The 23,623-nt window shown below is 34.1% G+C and overlaps 1 protein-coding gene across 1 annotated transcript in view; it reads left to right on the top strand.

Annotated features, from left to right (window-relative positions):
• LOC110094443 (ABC transporter C family member 13) overlaps positions 1–23,392 on the top strand; it is a 48,937-nt gene extending 25,545 nt beyond the window's left edge. Inside the window, exons 11-18 of the mRNA XM_020819677.2 lie at positions 13,586–13,673; positions 14,941–15,059; positions 18,605–18,702; positions 18,888–18,954; positions 22,094–22,211; positions 22,545–22,661; positions 22,888–22,968; positions 23,051–23,392. Coding sequence (XP_020675336.2) covers positions 13,586–13,673; positions 14,941–15,059; positions 18,605–18,702; positions 18,888–18,954; positions 22,094–22,211; positions 22,545–22,661; positions 22,888–22,968; positions 23,051–23,377 — 1,015 coding nt within the window. The 3' untranslated portion in view covers positions 23,378–23,392. The remainder of the gene's footprint in view (positions 1–13,585; positions 13,674–14,940; positions 15,060–18,604; positions 18,703–18,887; positions 18,955–22,093; positions 22,212–22,544; positions 22,662–22,887; positions 22,969–23,050) is intronic.
• Positions 23,393–23,623: the final 231 nt, after the last annotated feature.

The raw sequence follows: 23,623 nt of genomic DNA, 5'->3' as shown, positions 1-23,623 counted from the left end.
AGAGGAATGCCAAGAGCCATATGACATTAATTTCCTCTAGAACCAAAGCATCATATTTTATAGGACTTCCCAAATGCTCTTCGGAAAACAACCCATCATGAGAAAACGTAGAAGCATTCACGGGAAACAAGTAGGCCACGGAACTAAAGAGTCATGTTCTCGGGAAAGAGCCCAGGCACGGAAAAGAACAGCAGCCGGCCGGATTTAAGGGATAATGGCTCGGAAAACAGTAACTTCCCTTGAATGTAATTTATAGAAATATGCCACAATTAAACACAAGCCACGGTTTTCCAAGGGACAAGAGAAAGGGGAAGGAGAAGGGACAAGTCCACCCCTTAATTGAATCCTTTTTAATGAGTTACCTTTTGGACATTAATGAGCTACTAAACTTCAGCTCAAGCAACTTAAGAGAATGAGCTCCAACCCAACCTCCTCCAACCAACCCGTGAACCAGTAGAAGCAAATGGACCAATCAAGCCAGCAAACCAAAGGTCTACCAAGCTCTATGCACAACTTACCATGATCACTGGATGCTTTCCATCATTGGATAGCTAAAAAAGAAAATAAAATAAAATATACTATTGTTCAAATAAAATAAAAAGTACAGAAATTCTTGATAGTATCATTTGTCCACTTCTTCTTCTCCTCTATTTTGTCACGACCGACTTGGTTAGCTCGTAAATATGAGGCGGGAATGGAATCGGACGTTCAAAATAATTTAATCATCATATTTCATATATAACAATTCCAAAAGATTTCAATAGGAACATAAAAGCGCCTCTAAACTTTTTTCAAAACATGTATTTAACATTCAAACCATTACAAAAAGAAAGTTCATGTACAAAGTGGTTATAAACTTAATCTATTCATGTTATGACAAAACCACCCAAAAGAAAGTAGCTATAACTAGGAAAAACAAGTAAGAACCTGTCATCCGTTGCGCGACAACTATATGTAAACCTCGGGTGTTCGGCCATCACTTATGAGTAGGTTCTCCTGAAAATTTTCCCAAAGCTAGGGAGTGAGCTACGTTCAGCAAATGACAAATTTCAATCTAAAATTTATACAATGAAAAAGAATTTGATATGCAAAGATAACATCGTATATCTATGTAAGGTTAATGTCATATGCAAGATTTATGTCAAGGTTAATGCCATATGTAAGTTTAATGTCATATGTAAGAATTGATGCCATATGTAATGTTCCTTCTTACCTATCATATGTCTATCTCCTATAACTCTTACATGATATAGCTCTCATATAGTATACACCCGTACTGGAGTACCCATATTGTACTGATCAAGTACAAATTCATAATTGGTCATTTATCATCAGATTGCTCTAAGAGCCTTATTGTTCCAAAGAACCTTATCCATATTTGGTACTCCGCAGTTCAGCATACACAAACTTAGTATTCCATAATCATAACAATAAGATTGTTTACATAGTAACGTAAGGGATTTCATAAAATCAGATGATGTGCCACATGTATGTGAATGCTTGTAGTAGGCATGAAAGTAAAATATATTCTCATGAACACTTCATGAAGATACCATATGCAACATAAAGAACATAATACAAGATTTGAGATTTGTGCTAATATCCAAAATTAAACATAAGCAAAACATAAGAGAATTTAATGAGGCTAATAAACATAGGCAATACATAAGGAAATCTATGAATTTTAGAATGCAATGTGTCACTTACTCTAAAGCCTTTCTTCGCTAAACTTCCTCGCACTCCTTACCACTTTCTCTTATTCAAACCTAAGGGAAAAGAAATTCCAAATATTATCACAAGCATTCAAATCTCCAAAATTATTAATTTCATTTAAAATAAATTGTTATTTTCGGATTTAAATAAAACCCCAAAATTTAGCATTTCATTATTTATTATTTTCATCACCTAAGCATGCAAAAACATTCCCCTTTCTTATACATATAAATAAATCATTATTATTTTCGGAATTAAATCATAAAATAATTAAGAAAATTATTTTTTTTCTCAAAATTGCAATTTTTTTTATTTAGAGACATCTTTAAGTCATTTGGAATAGCTTTAGTGAACATGCAACCCTAGAATTCCTAAGTTAGGAAAAACCCTAAGCTTTCCCTAATTTTTAAAATCAAAATTCTTTAAGAAATATTTGCATTTCTTAATCCAAAACCCTTCCCTCACATCATTCTAACAATCCCTACAAAATAAAACATAAAAAGAGAAACCCTAAATTTCGGATTTAATGTTTTTTTAAGAAATCTTGACATGTAAGGTATAAAACCATAGATCCAGACAAATCCTAAAGGTTTTCTAAAGAATCCCTTAGAAAAATCGAACCCTAAAAATTTTTTACTTCAATAAAACTCAAGAAAAATTTCATATTCTTCAAGAAGAACTTACCTCAAGCCTTCTCCTACGCTTTTCTTAAAGAATCTCGCCGGAATCTCGCCCCCGAGCCCAAGCCGACGCCGCTCCTCCCTTTCTCCCATCGCCTCTCTTCGTTCGGTCGAGAGAAACACAACAAGGGACCGAATATTTCGATCCCTTAGGCTTATGAGGGCTTTAAGGAAAAGCTTTTACGCATGTGCCCTTATTCCTATAATTTCTCTATTGTCATATGAAGGGTAAAATGGGTATAAAAGGCCAAAAATTACTTAACGAACTTTGGTGAATTCTAATTTTCAAACCGTGCGAAATTAGATACAAGTTCTTTATACCATTTCGATCGAAATTTCGTGACGAATTTAATAAAATTTATTTCGTCGAATTCTGACGACATCGAATTTTCACTGAAGTTTTACATATTTCGTCTGGGCTTCTTACCTCTTTATTCTCTACGCAAGTTCCATTCCATTTTTATCCTTCTTCTTGAGCTGAGGTGATGTTTGTTGGCTGATTTGGGAGCATTTGCTGGAGTTTGGATTGGACGTTTGGACTATCTTGCTGTGGTGGACTATCGGTTTGCTAGCCCTAAGCACATATTTTACTTAACCTATATTTCGTTGCATGTGAGGAAACCGTTTTGTCGGTTGTTTTGAGGATAGCGACTTTTTTATTTTTTTTGTTTCTCTTGACTTCTCTTCTAGTTTTTGTCCGTTGGTTTTGTGCTAATAGATGTTTGCTACTATTTGAATCGAGTTTGGTTATAGTTTTTCCCATTATTCTCCTTGTTTGGCTTTTCTAATCTAGTGTGCTTGCATCAAGTTTGGTATCAGAACAAGTTCTCTTCCTTGGTTGGTGTGTTTTTTGTTGGCTTTATTTGGAGGATCTTTTCTAATTTCTAAAATGGCTAATAATTCGGGGGATTGACAAAATCTTATGCAACAACTGAATAATTTGCAACAACAAATTAATACCATGGCTGAAGCAATTGAGAACTTGAATGTTAATAACGCTAATGCTAATCCTAATGTTCAAACTTCTGAAAGTGAAGAGGAGGTTCCTAGAAATCAGCGTAGGCAACAAAGAAATTGGGACTATGGAATTAAAATTGATGTTCCTAACTTTGAGGGTAAGCTACAACCCGATCAATTTCTTGAATGGGTAGAAAAGATGGATCAATTTTTTTAGTGGAAAGAAATACCTTATAAATACTAAAGTTCGCTTTGCTAGCTTAAAACTTTCTGGTCATACTTTAACCTAGTGGAAAAACTTTCAAAATAATAGACTTAGGAGGGGAAAAGAAAAAGTCCAAAATTGGGAAAGAATGAAGGAGAAAATGAAAGGAAAATTCTTGCCAACTGATCATGCTCGAACAATATTTCAAGAATTTAATAATTTGAAACAAGGAAATCAATCCATTGAAGAATATACTGAAATGTTTTACAAACTTCAATCAAGAAACGATTTAGAAGAATCTGAAGAAAAAACTGTTTCAAGATACATCAATGGCTTAATGTGGTCAATCCAAGATCAACTCAACTTGGATCATATCATTAAAACTGACGAGGCTTATCGTATGACTTTAAAATTGGAAAGCAACATCAAAGAGAAATGGGTCACAATAAATTTGTGGAAACATATAAACGTCGAACAACTGGAGGGGCTAAATCTCAATCTCAAACTTCTGGGGGAACATCTGGTGTGAAAGTTAAAACTTTTGAAAATCACAATTCTAATAAAGGAAAAGGGATTATGGGTGCTAAGCCGACTGATCAGCCTAAATTAATTGGACCATGCTATAAATGCGGGCTTTATGGTCATGTTTCTGCCACTTGTAGGAAAAACAATCCACAAAGAAATAATCTCATTGAAAACGATGAAAATTTGGAGGAAGAAGTAATCGAAATTGAATCTGAAAATGACAATGAAATAGAAAAGGTTGATGTTGAAGGGGATGAAGGTGAAGAGTTTTTAGTAATTCGACAAGTCCTAACAACAACAATTGACAAAGGGGATAGATGGCTAAGAAGAAACATTTTCAAAACAGCTTGCACTATCGAAGAAAAAATCTGCACACTTATGATAGATAGTGGGAGTTCTGGAAATTTTGTTTTTTAAAAACTGGTTGACAAGCTTAAACTTAAGATAAAACCACTTGCCAAATCCTATAAAATCTCTTGGTTCATTGAAGGGGGTGAAGTTCCAATCAATAAGCAATGTACTGTCAATTTATCAATTGGGGGATCATTCAAAGATCAAGTTTTTTGTGATGTTGTGCCTCTTGAAGTTTGCCATATTTTGCTAGGACGACCTTGGCAATTCGATCATAAAACTATTCACAATGGGGAGGAAAATACATACACATTGATTCAAAATAACAAAGAGTTCACTCTGCATCCACTAAAACATGTGCCTGATTTGCCTGTTAAGAATAATACGGTTGCCAAAATTACTTCTCCTGAACTGCTTTTAAATGCTAATGATTTGAAACATTCTGAAGTTGCTTATTTGGTTTTGGGAAAAGAATCTGATACTGCTTTTCATATTCCTAAAGAAATGCAAGCTTTAATGGATGAGTTTTCTGATATAACTCCTGATGAGTTGCCAATTGGGTTGCCTCATATGCAAAAAATTCAACATTATATTGATTTAATACCTAGAGCTACTTTGCCTAACCTTCCTCACTATAGAATGAGTCCAACTGAGCATGCTGAACTTTTTAAGCAAGTATCTGATTTGTTAAAAAAGGGTTTTATTCAAGAAAGTTTAAGTCCCTGTGCTGTGTCTGCTTTATTAACGTCAAAAAAAGATGGGACATGGAGGATGTGTGTGAATAGTAGGGCAATAAACAAAATCACCATTAAATATCGATTTCCAATTCCTAGACTGGATGACATGCTTGATATGCTGAGTGGTGCTAAAATTTTTTCTAAAATTGATTTGAGAAATGGGTATCATCAAATAAGAATAAGGCCTGGTGATGAATGGAAAACTGCTTTTAAAATTAAAGAGGGTCTGTATGAATGGCTTGTGATGCCTTTTGGTCTTTCAAATGCTCCGAGTACTTTTATGAGAACTATGAATCATGTTTTGAAACCTTTTATTAAAAAGTTTGTTGTGGTTTATTTTGATGACATTTTGATTTATAGCATTCATCCTTCTGAACACTTAAATCATGTGAAACAAGTATTGTAAATCTTAAGAGAACAAAGGCTTTTCATCAATCTTAAAAAATGTTATTTCATGACTTCGAGTTTGACATTTTTGGGTTTTATTGTTTCTGCTGAGGGAATAAAAGTGGATTCGATAAAAATCGAAGCGATTCAAAATTGGCCAATTCCTAAAAACATAAGTGAAGTGAGAGGATTTCATGGCTTGGCTTCTTTCTATAGAAGATTTATAAAGAACTTCAGTTATCTGATTTCTCCTATTACTGATTGTTTGAAAAAGGGAATTTTTAGGTGGACACCTCAAGCTGAAAAAACTTTTAAAATTATTAAAGCAAAAATGAGTCAAGCTCCCATTCTTAGCTTGCCAAATTTTGAAAATATTTTTGAAGTTGATTGCAATGCTTCTCATATTGGTATTGGTGCTGTGCTTAATCAAGAAGGAAAACCTGTTGCTTACTTTAGTGAAAAATTGAATGAAACTAGATCCAAGTATTCTATTTATGATTTGGAGTTCTATGCTATTGCACAAGCTTTAAAATTCTTGAGATGTTATTTGATTCAAAGGGAATTTGTTTTAAATACTTATCATGAACACTTCGTTTTTTGGGCTCTAAAAAAATTGAATAAAAGGCATGCCAAGTGAGTTTCATTTTTGCAAGAGTATACTTTTCATATCAAACATAAAACTGGTGTTTTGAATAAGGTTGCTGATGCTTTAAGTCGGAGATCTCACTTGTTAATAACTGTTTATCCGTCTGTTACTTCTTTTGATTTTTTAAAAGATACTTATGCAAGTGATTCTGACTTTAAGAATGTTTGGGATTCTTTTCTTACCTCTGGAACTGATCCTTCTGCTCAGTTTGTTATACATCAGGGTTTTTTGTTTAAGGGGTCTAGACTTTGCATAACTAAAAATTCTTTAAGAGAACAGCTTGTGAAAGAATTGCATAGTGGAGGTTTGGGTGGACATTTTGGGCAAGGAAAAACAATTGCTTTGGTTGAAGAAAAATATTTTTGGCCTCATATGAGAAAATATATTGCTAAGTTGGTTAAACAATGTAGAATATGTCAGGCTTTCAAAGGAACTTCGCAAAATTCTGGCTTGTATAATCCTTTGCCTATTCCAAACAAACCTTGGGAGGATATTTCTATAGATTTCATTTTGGGTTTGCCGGTTACTACTCTAAAGTTTGATTCTGTTTTTGTGGTGGTAGATCGTTTTAGCAAAATGGCTCATTTTATTCCTTGCAAAAAAACTTATGATGCTTCTTACATTGTTGAACTGTTTTTCAAAGAAATTGTTCGTCTTCACGGTATTCCTCGTACTTTTACTTCTGATCGAGACATTAGATTTTTGAGTCATTTTTGGAGAACTCTTTGGGCAAAACTTGGGACTACTCTTCAATTTAGTAGTGCATATCATCCTCAAACTGATGGGCAAACTGAAGTTGTCAATCGAAGCTTAGGAAATTTATTAGATGTCTTGCTGGAGAAAAACCATCCCAATGGGATTTAATCTTACCTCAAGCTGATTTTGCTTACAATAATCCTGTTAATCGATCCACTGGCAAAACTCCTTTTGAAATTATTTATGGGCAACCGATTCCTCACATTTTAGATAGAAACTATTTGCCTTTACCTAACAAAATTAGTGCTGAAGCTTTTGAAATATTTGACCACATAAAGACTGTCCAACAACAAGTCCTTGAAAAACTCCATAAGGCTAATGCTAAGTACAAATCTAATGCTGATAAACATCGAAAAGAGGTGAATTTCAATGTGGGTGACTTGGTTATGGCTTACTTTCGTCGCCAACGATTTACTGTTGGTACTTTTAGAAAGTTAAACGGAATGAAATTTGGTCCTTTTCGTGTGCTTCGAAAATTAGGCACTAATGCCTACCTGCTGGATCTTCCTATTACTGTTGGCACTTCTCCTATATTTAATGTTTTTGACCTTTCTTTATATGAAGGAAATTCTGACGATTCTGTAGAAATTGAAACTTTGTCACTCTCCTCTTCTTTGGCAAAATCTGAAGAACAGATTGAAGACATTATTGATGTCAGGGTTTCTAAAACTAGACATGGCGAGCATAAGAGATTCTTGGCAAAATGGAAGAATCATCCTTTGACCGACTGCACTTGGATTGATGCTAGTGAATTAAGCGACATCATCCTGATATTTTTCAAAAAGTTACTGAAGCTTTCTCATCCAGAGATGAGAATTTCCCACCAGGGGAGAATTGATGCAATCATAATTTCTGTATTTTCATTTTCAAATGTTGAACATTAGTTTTTAATTTAGTTTTATATATTTTTTAGCTATCCAATGATGGGAAAGCATCCAATGATCATGGTAGGTTGTGCTTGGGCTTTGGAAGACCTTTGGTTTGCTAGCTTGATGGGTCCTTGGGCTGCTGATGGTTCTCGGGTTGGCTTATGGTTTACGGTTTGATCTTAAAAATGATAAAAGGAGGTGGTGTTTTATTGGAGTTGAGCTTAATTTTTCTAAGTTGCTAGCTCATTAATGTTGAGCTGAAGTTTAGTTCAATCATTGGGAGATTTATTGAACTACCTAGCTCATTAATCTTAAAAGGTATGGATTTATTTTGGAGTGGACTTGTCTCTTCCTTTCCCCCCTTTTCTTCTCAGTTCTCTGTGCTGGGTGATTTCCGTGCTCTGTTCTTTGGGTTTCCGAGAATGGCTGTTGGTTTTCGGCTGTTGGTTTTCCCGTGGCTGTGTCCTCTTGGTTCCTGCGGGTGGCTGTTGTGAAAACCCGAAAAATGCCGTTTTAGACCTCGCACGCTTTTCAAAGCACCGCGACGAGTTTTAAGTGAAAAATTCAATGTTGTCGGATTTCGACGGGAATATTTTTATAAAATTCTACACAAAATTCTAAGAAATTTGGTATATGAAACTTATATTTAATTTTGCTTAATTTAGGAAATAAAAATTAGAGAAGTCTCTTAATACCCAAAGTATCCATAGTGTTTATTAAGGCTTGGAGAGTTTGAGTGAGGGCAAAAGGGTCTTTTGAAATCCCTATTTCCTTAAGTTATGAAAGAACTGAACCTCCCTTTTCATTCCTTCGACTCATTTGGTCGGACAAACCGAAGGAAGCGGAACCGAGAGAAGAGGCGATCGCAAGGGAGGCGACGGGTGGCTCCGGCGGTGAATTTCCGGCGGCCGTTCGTGGAGAAACTTGTAGGGAAGATTAAGGGAAAGTTAATGTGAGTTGTTTTCAATAGATTTCTCATGATTTTATAGAATTTTTCTTTAAGGAAAATTTAGGGTTTGTGGGGAAACTTGGATTTTCTTTAAGAGAATGATAAAATAGGTTTAAGAGATGCTTTTATGCGTGGAAATGAGATTTTATTTTTAAACATTTTGAGATTTGGTAAAATTAGGGTTTTCTCTAAAGTTGGAGTTTTTGGAAGTGCCTTTGCAAATGTTATTCCTAAGGGTCTTAAGAGAGTTTTTAAGAAAAGAAATTGAGTTTTCCTTATAAAATCTTATTTTCCTAATTTTTAATTAGTTTAAATCCGAAAATGGAAAATATTTAATTATGATTTAGGCGTAGGGGAGAGTTTGACATGTTTATTTGAGGGAAATAATGAAATAGGTTTTCTAAAATTAGGGTTTTAGGTAAATCCGAAAATAGAATTATTTTAAATTCATTTAGATTATGGAGAAAGTGTTATGCTGATTAATATTAAGTAATTAGACAAAATTATGAATTTTTAGATTACGATATGCTTTATGTGATCTTTTGGAGAGAGGGAGAGGAAGAACTTAGGGTAGATTTTGAATAGAATGAGAACATTAATTTAGATTTATTATAAATGATTTTGAAGAAGAAATTATATCTTTTAGGTGTTTTGAAGAAATCTCGAAGGAAGAAGGATTAGCGGGGAGAAATCAATTTTCTAATTTTCAGGTAAGTATACATGATTCTTTATTACGGCAATACTTTTGTTTGTCTCCAGTTCTTTGTTTTGAAAGTCCCAACATGTTCATGCAATCTTTATGATTAATTTTAGATCATGATTTTACTACTCTATTCAAATATTTGATCATGCAAAGTTTATGCTATATTTTATGACATTATATGATAGAGATTATGTAATTTATGAAATGAAAAGAAATGATATGATATGAATGTTATATTGAATGATTGAATGTGCATGCTGATTAGATGGAGTTCACCCCCTTATGGTACTAGCTGGGGACGCTGTACTCGTGCACGATAAAATGGTAAAAGATATGAAAAATGAAAATAGTAAAGGAGTACCTTTATGGTACTAGACGGTGACTCCCGTGACGGTTGTATTATATACGAAAAGAGAAAGGTAAGTATAATGATATGAATATGGAAATGAAATGAAATGAAAAATATGGCTTCATGTTATGATATGTTTAATGTTATGTTTGTCTGAAATCATCTGATATGTTTAATATTATATTTGTATGAAATCATCTTTATGTTATGTTCATGTAAAATTGACATTTAACATATTGTTCAGTTGTCTTGTTTATTGTAGTTTAGAATTGTGTATTACTTACTGTGCTTTAGCTTAATGTTAGTTGTTAACATTTTTAGGTAAGCTTAAATTAATCAAGTGAGTAGGAGAGGCGGTAATGTATACCGTAGGAGAGGAGCTCAAGAAGAAAGGTAATTATGAATTTATTGAGTTTTACGTTTATGTGTTTTCAAAATTTGATGTTTAGAGGCTCTTTCAAATTATTATGGAGATAGATTTAGGAATAAGATAATTTAACCTACCGTCCGACCTCTGATCCCGCCTCGCCTACGCGAGCTCACCGGGCCGGGTCGTGACAGCTGTTCGGTTCTGCGGTTTTTCCTGCTTGGTTTACCGTGGATTCCTTCTCTGTTTTGCTGAAATGTTTGGGAATTATTTGACTGTTGGCCTTTCATTTCCCTTTATCCTATTGGCCTATTTGGTGGTGCTATGGCTGTTTAGCTCCCCTCTCATGCCTATATATTTGAGATGTATTTTAAAGGGAAAGGTTGTTGAAAATTGTTGAGCTTTGTCTCTTTAAAAACCTTAGGGTTTTCTTCTTCTTGGAAAAGCTTGAGAGCTTTGTCCACTTCTTCTCCTCTATTTCGTCTGGGCTTCTTACCTCTTTCTTCTCTACACAAGTTCCACTCCATTTGTATCCTTCTTCTTGAGCTAAGGTGATGTTTGTTGGCTGATTTGGGAGCATTTGCTGGAGGAGTTTGGATTGGACGTTTGGACTGTCTTGCTGTGGTGGACCATCGGTTTGCTGATTTGGGAGCACATATTTTACTTAACCTACATTTCAATGCATGTGAGGAAATCGTTCTGTCCGTTGTTCTGAGGATAGCGATTTTTTATTTTTATTTTTATTTTGTTTCTCTTGACTTCTCTTCTAGTTTTTGTCCGTCGGTTTTGTGCTAATAGATGATTGATACTATTTGAATCGAGTTTGGTTATAGTTTTGCCCATTCTTTGCCTTGTTTGGCTTTTCTAATCTAGTGTGCTTGCATCAAGTATGTCATACCATAACTTGTCTCTTAATAACAATATTTAATATATTTGTCACAAGAGTGATGTTTAGAAATTACACTAACTCTCCATCGGTCGACACATCTTCTATTAGAACATTGAGGCACATCTCATATGCTCATAATTGTCTATGGCGGAGGGCCATCAACCCCCCCCACCCACACACACACGCGCGCGTTCGAATTGGCTTGATGGGGCGAAGTTCATACATGTACTATTATTTGTGGCAAAAAATTTGAAGTTATCAGCGCACGGCTACATTAGTGTCTCCGATTAATACCGTAAGAGGGTGCTGTACTATTTCAACATGCACTCATAATCATTTTTATACATTATTTCTTTTGCATTCCCTCAAGAATATATTAAGTTTATTTGTGAAGGAATTAGTATAATATAGTGTAGAGTGTAACGGCCGCATAAACATTTGAAACATCACATGAAAACCTACACTTCATTCATAGCAATAAGAGCGATGGTTTGCATTAAGAAGAAATAAATCATTGTAAAACCATTCATTGTAACAATCTTATAGCAATAAGATCATCTCATACATGTAAGAGAGCAATGATTTTAAACATATTAATTAAATGCATTAGGTTAAGAGAAGGTGAACATTACTTCAATTTAAAATGAGATCACCTACCTTAGCTTTAAAAGATTTGGCTCACCAGTCAACCCTTAGATGTCATCTGTCTTAGCGTAGTACATATAAATCAATATATGTGATTGCATTTTAGACATTCATATCAGTTAGCTTATTTGAATTGTTCGAAATGTACTCAAATGGGTCATCTTGCCTATAAGTCAAGGTTATAAGTCTCATATTTCAATTCTAGTCGTCCACATTTTAAAAAACTAGGGTAAAAAAAAAGGAAGAAAGTGCAACAAGTTCAAAAAGAAATTGTGATCAAAGAATGATTTTAAAATCCTACTCCTATTGCAATTAAGTAAATTTATAAATGAACACTTAATTATGGATTGTGCTTAGTTATTTTATTTTACGTTTACATATGGTTTTCAAAAGACTTTAACAAATGAAGTTCATTTTTAAAATGCAAGTTCTTAGTTCCATGCCTATAAAGAACAATCATGAGTTTACTTCACAGACCCAATCCTCTACATATGGGGTAGAGTCGACATGGTCATTAATAGAATGAATGTCTAAAATGAACACAAGTGTCACATAAATTATGAACCCAATCCTCTACAAGCAAGTGGACAAAGTTAACAAGGTTTCAAACAATTAAGTTTAAGCATTCAAACCCCTCTATAATGAGCATACTTATTACACATCATAATCAGAGGGGTCTATTCTCAAATAAAAATAATGCATATGTTTTAAGTATCCTACTACTATGATGGGCACACTTATTGCACATCATAACTGGAGGGATTATTTTTCAAAAGAATATCAAACTCTTTATTGCAAAGACATATTGGTAGAAAATCTTAACTGAAGGGGATCCTGTTATCAAAATACTTGTAAGTTTTAAAAGTAAATTATTTTGGGCTTTTTGCTAGCTAAAAAAATGAAAATCTAAAAATTTATAAAATCTAAAAATATTGAAGTAAAATTAACTGTCTCAAGCTTAAAGCAATAATCCATTCATCCTATGCAACAATATGCTGAGCTTAATAAATTTAAGATAACCTCAGTTCATAAAAAATCAGTGTCATATCAAACATACCTTTATAGTTGCTCTTAAATATCTAGTGCTAGCAAGGATGTGACATTTGTTCTTTGATCGAGTGATTTTGCCATCAAATGATACCATGAAGGTATAGGGACAATCAGGGCCCTCTGATTAAGTGTTTCGTCACAACATGGTGTCATTAAATTTCAATCACAATCAAATACCACAAATTCTTTAATAGCATCTTATAAAATGAGGATGAAATATCTAGATAGTATCTTATTTGCAATCAAATTTAACTTCTGAAAATTTAACCTGAAATCAAAACTCTTTTAGAAGAGATTGGTGGAAATTTTTAGAGCCCACAAATGATTTCACGTTTTTTTTCTATCGAGCTAGTTTGTACTGGTAAGGAGATAAGATGATTCTACAAGTTGTATTGTGCTTGACTAATGTATTGTGCAATCAAATGTTGATGTAGTTACATAGTGGCTTCATTAGCATGCTTTTAAACTAAGTTTAACTGATTTAAATATTTTTTTTGATTTTTATGTCTCTGCTCAGACTGCTTATGTGTAAGTCTGTTCTAATGTATGGTGAAGTTTTTGGTGAAGGCTTTTCTTCTAATTGTGCCAAATAATTAATCACATGTTGAGAAGTGTAAGTAGTACACTAAAAATAATAGCCACTATGTAGTAGATTGGTTATTTATGTATAGCCAATCTTAAATGAACAATTTGTATGATGAAAACTTTGACACATGATATGATGACAGAAATAAAAGCATTAAGATTGGGAAATTTCTTACTAGGTGAAAGTGAGTACTGACATCATTCAAATATTTCTTTTTTCAGGTCATTTATGGATACACAATATACTTTTCGTCTTTCTAAGCTGCGATTAGAGCTAAGATCGAGCATAATGACAATGATTTACCACAAGGTGAATTTATGTCCTATATTGCTTATAACGCATCATTGCTGCTAGTTGACACTTCCTACTACTAAGTTATGTGGCTGATTAATAAAACATTAGGTGGCTGATTTACAATCAAATGTAAAATGACACACTCATACTCCCTCCTGGAATGCATATATATGTGCAACTGTGCATACATATCTACATTACTTACATTCTTACACATCATAAATGCACTCCTAAAAAGCACGTGCATTAGTCCTTGCATATTTAAATATGCATATCCTTGCATGAATGCATGGATACATACATACATACATATGCTCCAACATACATCTAGTCATTATACACGATATTTCATGCATACAATGTACTTAACTACATACATAATGGCTTGTATACTTGCATGTTGGCACACACTCGCATACATGCATGGGTATATGCTAGCATTCATACATACATACTCATTTTTTGATCATAGTCTAGATGTGCATCCTTTAAGTTTTATCTTTCCTTGTACACTTTTAGGTATTTGTAAACCAATACCTTTAATGTCAATCTCAATGTGTATTTTCCTACCATGCCTGATTTCAAGAAAATGTGTTCATCAACACGTCTTTGTCTATGGGATATATCCTTCAGCTGAACCTCTCTACATGCTCTTATGTATCCCGTCTAATATCCATTCTGTTTCTTTCTACCACACCCATAGAGGAAATTGGGGCCCTTCTTGAGCTAAATATGGAGTGGGGAAGGCAAGTTTTGGTATAAATAGGCGGCGCTGATTTTATTCTGGCCTTTTTGTCAAACTTATTTTTGCTTTTATGTTTATATCTCTATGAAAATGTATTTAAGATAGTCTACTTGTCTGTATCTAAGTTTGACACGAGCTCCTATTCTGCAGCCTTCTAGTTCTATATATCTTCAGAGTTTTATGTGAATGTTTTTTTTTTATTGTTCCTCCTGCTTCATCCTTTATTTCTGGCCTATTTTTTCTTTCTAAGCATATATGTAGAGGTTAAGTTTGAAGTTGCCCTGTCATCATCGTTTCCCTAATCCCACGCACCTTCTAATGGCCAAACTTGAAACCCATTAGTTCTCATTTTCCAGAACTTTTTCTAGTATCATGAACGCTAACAATATGTTATGGTGAGCGTATGCTAAATGTGATTAACACATATATTTGGAAGAAATATGCTCTACATGGAATTTATTATGTACATATTTTTCTTTTTTGAAGAATAAGTTTGTGCATTTCTGTCTCTATAGGCTAATTTAATTACCTCTGCAGTGCTTACATGTAAGCCTTGCTGAACGCTCCAAGTTTTCTGAGGGAGAAATTCAAACTTTCATGTCAATAGATGCAGGCCAGACTGTTAACATCTGCAACAGCATTCATGATACATGGAGGTACTACTTTCTATCCCTTCATTCTGAATTTTCTTAGCGTGATACATTTTAGCCATCATTTTTATGTGCATTTCCTTGGTTTCTTGGTATAAAAACGATCTAAATAAATTACCCTTTGGATCATCAATTATGGGGTTTGCATTCATTGGTTCATCAAATCACATGGTTTTAGAAAATGCTTGAATGAAGGCTCAACCCTTCAAAAAGTATATAGGAGTCATTTTCCTTCATTATAGGTGCTACCTTCATCATTGCCATTATACCAATTGTATGTAGTTGGCTTTATGAGACTCTCTCTCTCTCTCTCCCCCTTTTTTTTCCATTTCTAGTTATTTTTGTAATATTTTTTAAACCTACTCTTTGCTCTATCCATGCTAACATTGGATGACTTTGATCTACTCTTTTTCCTTCCTACTTGCTCTATCCATGCTAACATTGGATGACTTTGATCTACTCTATTTCCTTCCTACATCAACACTATTTTTCTCTATCATCTAATGAGTCGTTGATGAGGACATCAGTCAGGGATTTCGACATGTGTATCATCAACGTAGTCGTGGATCGACGGCTACGATTCAGAGTCTGTATTTTTGATGTATTTTCTATTTTATGTTTTGTGTTGCATTTGAGTTTTCTCATTTTACCCCTATGAGAAGTTGAGTCTATGTTGTAGCCCGAGGGCACTTTAGTCTTTTCGGTTTTCTTTCATTTGGGCCTATTTATAGGAGGCCTCTTGCATTGTAATGATGATGATTATTGATATGAAAATTTCAATTTTTACTCATGTTATCTTTGTGAGTTCTAGAGGAGAGGAGTAGCCTAGGAGAGGCTCAAAAGAAATACCCAACAACCCCCTTCGTGGGAGCTCTTGGTTCTTTTTATTTTTCTTTCTTTCTTCCTTTTTCTCCTAGCTGCCGTCACCCCCACACCCACCTCCTTACCACCGGACAACAATCCCACGCCTCCCTCTTCCCTTAGCCGCTGAATTCCAGCCTCCCTCACCCTTCCGGCCCAAATCCCCCCCACCCCCTTCCACCGGAGCCAACACCTAAGCCGATGGCCCCATTGACTCCCCACCCGCCGGCCAACTCAAGGCCAAGCCTTGGTATTTGATTTTCAAATTCAAGTAGGCTTTCATTGCTTTCCTAAATTGTCCCTTTGTCATTTAGGAAGTTTCCTAATTGAATTCAATTTGAAATTTGAATTTTAAATACCTTTCTAAATGATAAAACCCAATTAGGAAGCCATTCATATCTAATCAAATCTGAATTTAATTCAGAAATTTGATTTAATGACATATTCAATCACCTGGGCCCCACTGGCATTGAACTTAGACACAAATTTAAAACCCCATAGGGCTGGCCCTCCCTCTCTCTTCCCTCTCTCTCTCTCCACTTTGCCCCCTAAGCAACAATTAATCCCTTCCTAAGTTCCCTAATAGTCGCCGGCTCATTAACCCCTTAATTGGGTTGATTTGAATTTCATTTTGGCTCTCCCTCTCTAATGAAAATATGAAATTCAGAATTCAGATTTTCCCTCTCACCTTTTCCTCCCAAACCACTTGGCTTAACCCAAAAGAAACCCTAACCCTAGCCGCCCCTCACCCTCCCCAAGCCATCTCCCACCATCCTCTCCCTTCCTCCTCACAAATCTCAAGATTGTTCTTCTCCAACTGCCACCACCACAATGCATGGCCGATCCGGAAGTCCACCATGGCTTCTTATATGATGATCAAGGACGAACAAACATTCTCGAATCTCCTTTCTTAGATGGGAACCTAGACGTGGACGCTTCCGTGGAAGATTATTTAAATCGCATCCTTTTACACTGGTACCTTCCATCAAGGATCACATTTCTACCGAGTGTTGGATACTCACTAGTCAACTCGTGGATTCCCCGCTGCTGGCCACCTCTCCAACAAACTACATCTTGGGCGTCATTTGTCTTCTAGTGGCATCGCTAAGCTTGTTCTCAATCTTCCTCCACTAAAGTACCTCCCCCAAGAGTGTGACTGAGGGACCCAAGGTGAGCAAATCTATTTGTTAAACCGTGGATTAGTGTTCCCTTGCCGTAACATTTTATGTTGTTAAATTGTAAGCATCCTGTTAATCTAGTTGTAATCGCATGACTTACATAATTTCTACTTGATAATTCTAAAAGCCTTATTTGGGAGAACAAGAAGTCTATAACTAGTAAAGCTTTATTAATCAAATATTAACATGCCTAAGCAGTTCTTATTTTCGTGCATGTATGTTTCACATCAGTCGTACAATGATTTAAAAGGTGGACGCATGAAAGTGACAATACACGAACACGGTATCATGATTTATCCATAAAAGTAGTACACACCATGCCATGGAAATCACATTTTTCTTAAAAATTATTATTTTAAAATCCGTAGTTAAATATAATAATTATATTTCTTATTAAAAGGATTTACATGTTAAATATAAGATTATATGCATCACATAAAAAGCTTAATGATCAATTAAAAAGAAGTTGGTTTAATTATAAACATATTTCAATGTTTTATCAAGTGTACTCTATTTTATCAAGCATGCCTAATTGTTAACAATAGACCAACATTAACATTAATCATTATGCATGATTTTAGCAACACAAAATGTTAAAATTAAAAAAATATATATAATCTTGAAAATGTGAAAAAATGTAATCACATTGATGTACCACTAAAGGACCCAATACATGCGATATTTTTATCATCATCCCCACTAACACCAATATATTCTTTAGGTTATCATCTCATAATAGTTTTTCATCAACAAACCTGGATATATATTACATGTATGGCCACTTAAGAATAATAATTATGTGAAATGAGTTATATGTAAGAATGTCCAAACCAGTTGCTACGTGAAAGATAGATCGAATTGAAATGATATTTTTTTCAAGATAATCCCTATATAAATATTTATGTTGATCTCTTTATGATCTCAGTGAAGTGCATTTTTATGAAGCGTCCATCTTCTGCCTAACTTTCTTTAGGTAATATCATGGTTTCCTGTTTTTATATAAAACCTCTAAAAAAGTAAGTCACAAAGATTATCTTAAAACCTCTTAAATATAAAATATGAAATTACATTGTTATTTTATTAAACCACGAAATCAGAATATAGGTTGAATTTCCAAAGTTAGAACCTTGTCTGCATACTCAGGATCCCCCTTTGATAAATAATATAGGTTTAATTAGGCTAAAATGAACATTATAGCAAATATGAGTTCTTGTTGTAAGATAAATTATTATTAGAGTATGCTGAACATCTTGAAATCTGAACCCGATTTATATATCCTAAGTTTCATACTAAATATATTTTTATATGCAAGGGTAACATTAATAAAATAACTATCAGAAACAATTTAAAAATTGAAAGGGCATTGGCATATTCTGAGAATAATTCATACTTTTTTGCTGGTAGTCTAGTTTTTACTGTTCCTTCTATTGAACTTATAGCTTCTTTGTCCAGCGTGTTTAACTTTTAATGTGTTTTGTATATATACGGAACTAATTCTTCTTCTTCTCACAGTTTGCCTTTACAGATAGGTGTGGCATTATACCTTTTATATACACAAGTCGGTTATGCATTTGTTTCTGGCCTTGCAATAACTATCTTGCTCATACCAGGTAACAATGAAAGAGTATTCATCATTTATTTCTACTTCTTTCTGTATGCTTAGTTTTACCTAATGAGTTTTCACGCTACATGTTCTCCCAAGACATATTTTCCAAGGTTCTAGTACTTTTAGAAGTACAGTTGAATAATATAAAGATAAGGTGTCTATGTGATAACTAGATCACTTTCATTGCAGTTAACAAATGGATTTCAACGATGATTGCACGTGCAACTGAGAAAATGCTGAAAGAGAAGGATGAGAGGTTTAACTATGTTCTTCTCTTATGATTGTTTTCGGCTTGCTATTTTTGTTGATCCAACATTTGGATGATCTTTGGAAGGATTTGATCTTTTCATGTTTGAATGCAAGAGGGGTAGTGATAGCCACTTAAGGATTTTCAAAATTTCTTTGAAAGAAATGCAGGAAGGTTTTTCAAAATTTAAAACTAAAGAGAAAATAAGTATAATCTTTATAACTATATTGGCCATCTCAACCTATTAGTGAATCCTTTCCAAAGCATCATTCATTTTGTTAACACAACATTTTGTCCTAATCGATTTCTTGGGTATATTCAATCAAGTATCTAAACATTTTAGAGAGAGAGAGAAAGAGAGATGCTAGAGAGAAGCATGATTAGTGATGGGGAAGAGTGTTGATTGGTGCTCATCCTAACCATGTGCGATATTATAAATATGAGGAGTATGATGAACCACAAAATAATTGCAAAATTGAGATCAAATCCACAAAAGAGAACAACAAATTTTATATTATTTGGCTCAAGTATGGCTATGTCCACAGCCATTGAGAGATCAAATAATCCACTAAAAAAAAAAGATAGATGTAAAATTACACTTCACGCAAAATTAGAGATATGTATTAAGCTACCATATTATCTTGCTGAGAGAAATGCAGTTACCTACTACAAAGATAAGGGCTGGATTTCTTCTTCTTGAATAAGTCAAAGGATTCCACCTGCAAGCACCCAGAATACTTTCTTTCTTGGATAATACCCCTCTTCGCTTTTTTTCTTTTTATCTCCTCTATTGGTTACTTCTTCATGTGTATTATTCTACAAATGAAGATTAATGAGCTTATATAGTGAAGAGTTCCAATTCTAACATTAATGACTAACTACCATGTAAGACTTTTGTAGCCTTGATTGTAGCTTTTTGTGGTAGCCTCCATTTAGGACTTTATGATAACCTCTATTTTTTTGGAAGCCTGCAATTTAGATTTTATGGAAGTCATTAGTTTATAAAAATAAAGTTCAAATCTTATCCATGATAATTAATAAAATTTTGACTCCACCCTTTTAAGAGAGAAAGAGGAAGAGAGGCAGGAGAGGAGATAATGATTGGCAGGTGTTGGCTGGTGCCCACTCCAAGCCATGCGCAGTGTTATTGACATGGAGGTTGTTCTATTTATCTCCAACAAAATTGATTTTTCATGTAAAATTGTTTAATATCAAAGGAGTTGATTACCTCATGGATGGCATCTTGACCATTGGAGGAGCATATAATTAGAAAAGGTTGATTTAAGAGTCTTATTATTTGGAATAATTGACAATTATTTATGCTAGCAAGCTTCAAAAAAGTTGAAGGTGGTATATTGTTTTATTTTGGGAAATGTCATGTTTGTAGTTACAAACAATTTGGCATTTTCATATTTAAAACCCACTTTGGGGATTTGAACTTAGTTTTTGCTTTTTTTATGGACCCTAAATAGCATTTTCTTTTAATAGAAATCATGTGATGGTTCAAATGATACCAAATAAATGTTTAGGATTTTTCTGTGGAAGAATTCCTCTATCTTTTTTCTTGTTATTTTTATGGATGAAATTGCCCTAGCAGTTTAATTATGCTTATTGTCCCTTCTAACTCTCATCTACTCTACTTGGTTGTGCTACCTATCCTATGAGGTGTATCCCAAGAATGAAGTTCACTCCAATGCAAGGTTTAGGGATGGCTTAACATGTATTGTTGATTGCTTAAGAAAAATAATCTCTTCTCTTGAGATTCCTCAATGGGCAAGACAACTCAGGAATTATTTTCCTTGAGCTAGATAAATTTTTCTTAAACTAGATTTTTTCTCATTTTAAATCAGGGTATTGTTAGATCTGGGGTTGATACTTCTTATTGGTTCTTGCCCATATAGTTAATTTCCCATCTGGCTTGTGAAGGGATGTTACTTAAGCTCACTTCAAGCATAGATTTGGTAGTTTGGTTTTAATTTAATTAAGTGGGGAATGAAGGTAAACTTGATCATAATTTTATGGTTTTATTATTATGAATCTACTAATGGACCCAAGATGCCATTGTCTAGGAGCTTTGTGCTGTAACATCCAAAAAGCCCAATTAGCAACTATGTGTTACTTCATCTCAAATGTCGCAAGTAGATTAGGGTGAATGTATGCGTGGAAGATGTGCTGTTGAGGTTGAAGTCAACTCATTAACTAGTAGAGCGCTCTAATTTTCACTGAATAGTTTAGAGGCACATACCATAGTCATTTGCGGCTATGAAGTACTCATCCCAACTAATAAGAGTTAAGAGTTGTGGCATACACGTCTATGATAGATGAAGTTTGATTGGTGGATTTAGTTATGATCTACTATCCATTAGTTTCATCTCTCTCTCTCTCTCTATCTCTATCGCTTGTCCTAGTGATTCAAAACCTGAGCACCCCTATGAGCCTCTCTCGAATCTTCCTCGATTTTTCTTGTTTGTTTTTTATCTATTTCATATATATATAAATATTTTTTTTGGTTTTGATTTATGTGTTCATATTAAGGGGGAAATAAAAACTCTCATTTAACAAAATGCTAGCACACGATACAATTCTATTTGACTTTTGAAATTCCCCAATAATTTAGGATTTATTTGTTGTTTAAGCAAATGCCCTTTTGAACATGATTAATTTTGTCTATTTGTCTATCAATCTTCATTACTTGTTAATGCTTTTAAATCAATTTAGAGGCATGAGGCCTCCCAATTGCATTTAAAATTGCCCGTAACATTAATGATCTCAATTTGGATTAGGTTGTTAATCAAGCCTAAATAGCTTTGTTAATAACACTTAATTAATCATTAGTTATCTTTATGACTTTAGGGTCATTACTTATATGACCTTATTATGTATTCTGGTTGTTACTGAAAGCGTCGTAACGCATTTGTTGCGCTGCGATTGCTTCATTTGTTGTATTGTTTGTTTGATCAAAACAATTATTATCAAGCTCTCCTATTGCTTACTATTTTCATGACAAAATTCTAGGACTTGTCTCTATTGAGTTGGTTCAGTATAGAATTATTTTTATGCCGGTGAGCCATACTATTATCTTTTCATGTTATGCTAAAAAGTAGTACAAACATGTTTATATTCATGTTATGACTTCGTCTACGAACAGAATTAGAGGAGCTGGTGAACTTTTGATGTCCATTCGGATTCTGAAAATGTATAGCTGGGAGCGCATATTCACCGAGCGGTTGATGAAGAGAAGATTACTGGAAGTGCAACACCTCTCTGTAAGAGAATTAAGGCTTGTTTATCTCTAGTTTTACAGATGTTCTGGTTTTGTTGTGCTATGTAAAATAAGGTCATCTTACTGTCATATAGAATTACAAGCTACTTCATAAGGTATTGTCCATTTGCTCGTGAAATCACTAAAAAAGGTTCACATGTGAAATGAAAATTGTCTAAGCACATTCCCTATCTAAACTAAAATTACTTCTTAAATAGTTAAGCAAGAGAAAAGCTGATGTACAACCTTTGTTTAACCACATTGAAAGTTTTATACAGTTTTTTTTTTTAATTTTATTTTATGTATTACATCCTGACATAAGAGCTCTTCATCTTAGACTCGGAAATATTTGGATGCATGGTGTGTATTCTTCTGGGCAACAACGCCAACGCTTTTTTCACTTTCTACATTTGGCGTCTTCTCTTTGATGGGCCAATCTCTAGATGCTGCTACGGTGAATAATACAGCTATGCTTTATTTGATGAATGCATGATAAGAATCTTAGGCTTCGTTTGGGACGGCTTTCTTATTGCTTCTTAAAGCATTTTTTTATAAAAAAATTTAATTCTTGTACTAGAAAGCTGCTTTAAGAAGCAGTAAGAAGGCCGTCCCAAACGAATCCTTAATCTTTGTATGCTCTCTGAGTATTTCAACATTTGACTTGTGATATTGCTATGTAGGTGTTTACATGTGTCGCACTTTTCAACACGTTAATCTCTCCCTTGAATTCCTTTCCATGGGTGATTAACGGACTGATTGATGTAAGTTGCCCATTATTATTTTCCTTTATCAAAATTTGAATTAATTATTATCAAGCCTAATCTCTTAGGATTTTTATTTCAGGCTGTAATTTCTTCCAGGCGATTGAGTAAATTTTTGTCCTGTCCTGAGCACTCTTTTGACTTTGGACAATCTTATGACGCTCAGATATCTCTCACTGATCCTATTCACCACTTTGGTTGCCAGCATTCTCTTCATTGTAATCCCAATATGGTCATATTTCAAGATTCATGCTTTGTTTGGTCAAGTTTTGATGATCCAGAGGAACAGAGCCCTGTGTTAAGAAATATTACATTGAACCTTCCGAATGGTATTTTTATTGCAATAGTTGGAGAGGTCATTACCATAACTTTCACCTACAGATTCTCTTGTTTTTATAGCTACTGCTGATAATCAAATATTTGGCCAATAACATTTTGACCTTAGTGTTATCATTTCACAAGTTTTATACCTTATGTGTTTTGTCTATTTGGCACAATTTACTGGTTAAATTCTGGCAATTTGTTTTTTGTAAGAACATATGCTCAGATGGCAAATCTGTCCCAACATGCTCCTCATCACGATCAATGTTATTGAAAATTCTAATTGTTATGGTTGTTGCCTGCTTTGGATTATAAACTTTTGTAAGCCTTAACT

The sequence above is a fragment of the Dendrobium catenatum genome, unplaced genomic scaffold, assembly GCF_001605985.2.
Source record: "Dendrobium catenatum unplaced genomic scaffold, ASM160598v2 fragScaff_scaffold_629, whole genome shotgun sequence".
NCBI classification, from domain to species: Eukaryota; Viridiplantae; Streptophyta; class Magnoliopsida; order Asparagales; family Orchidaceae; genus Dendrobium; species Dendrobium catenatum.
The sequence above is the reverse complement of the archived record's forward strand: the minus strand, read 5'-3'. Positions and strand labels throughout refer to the sequence as shown.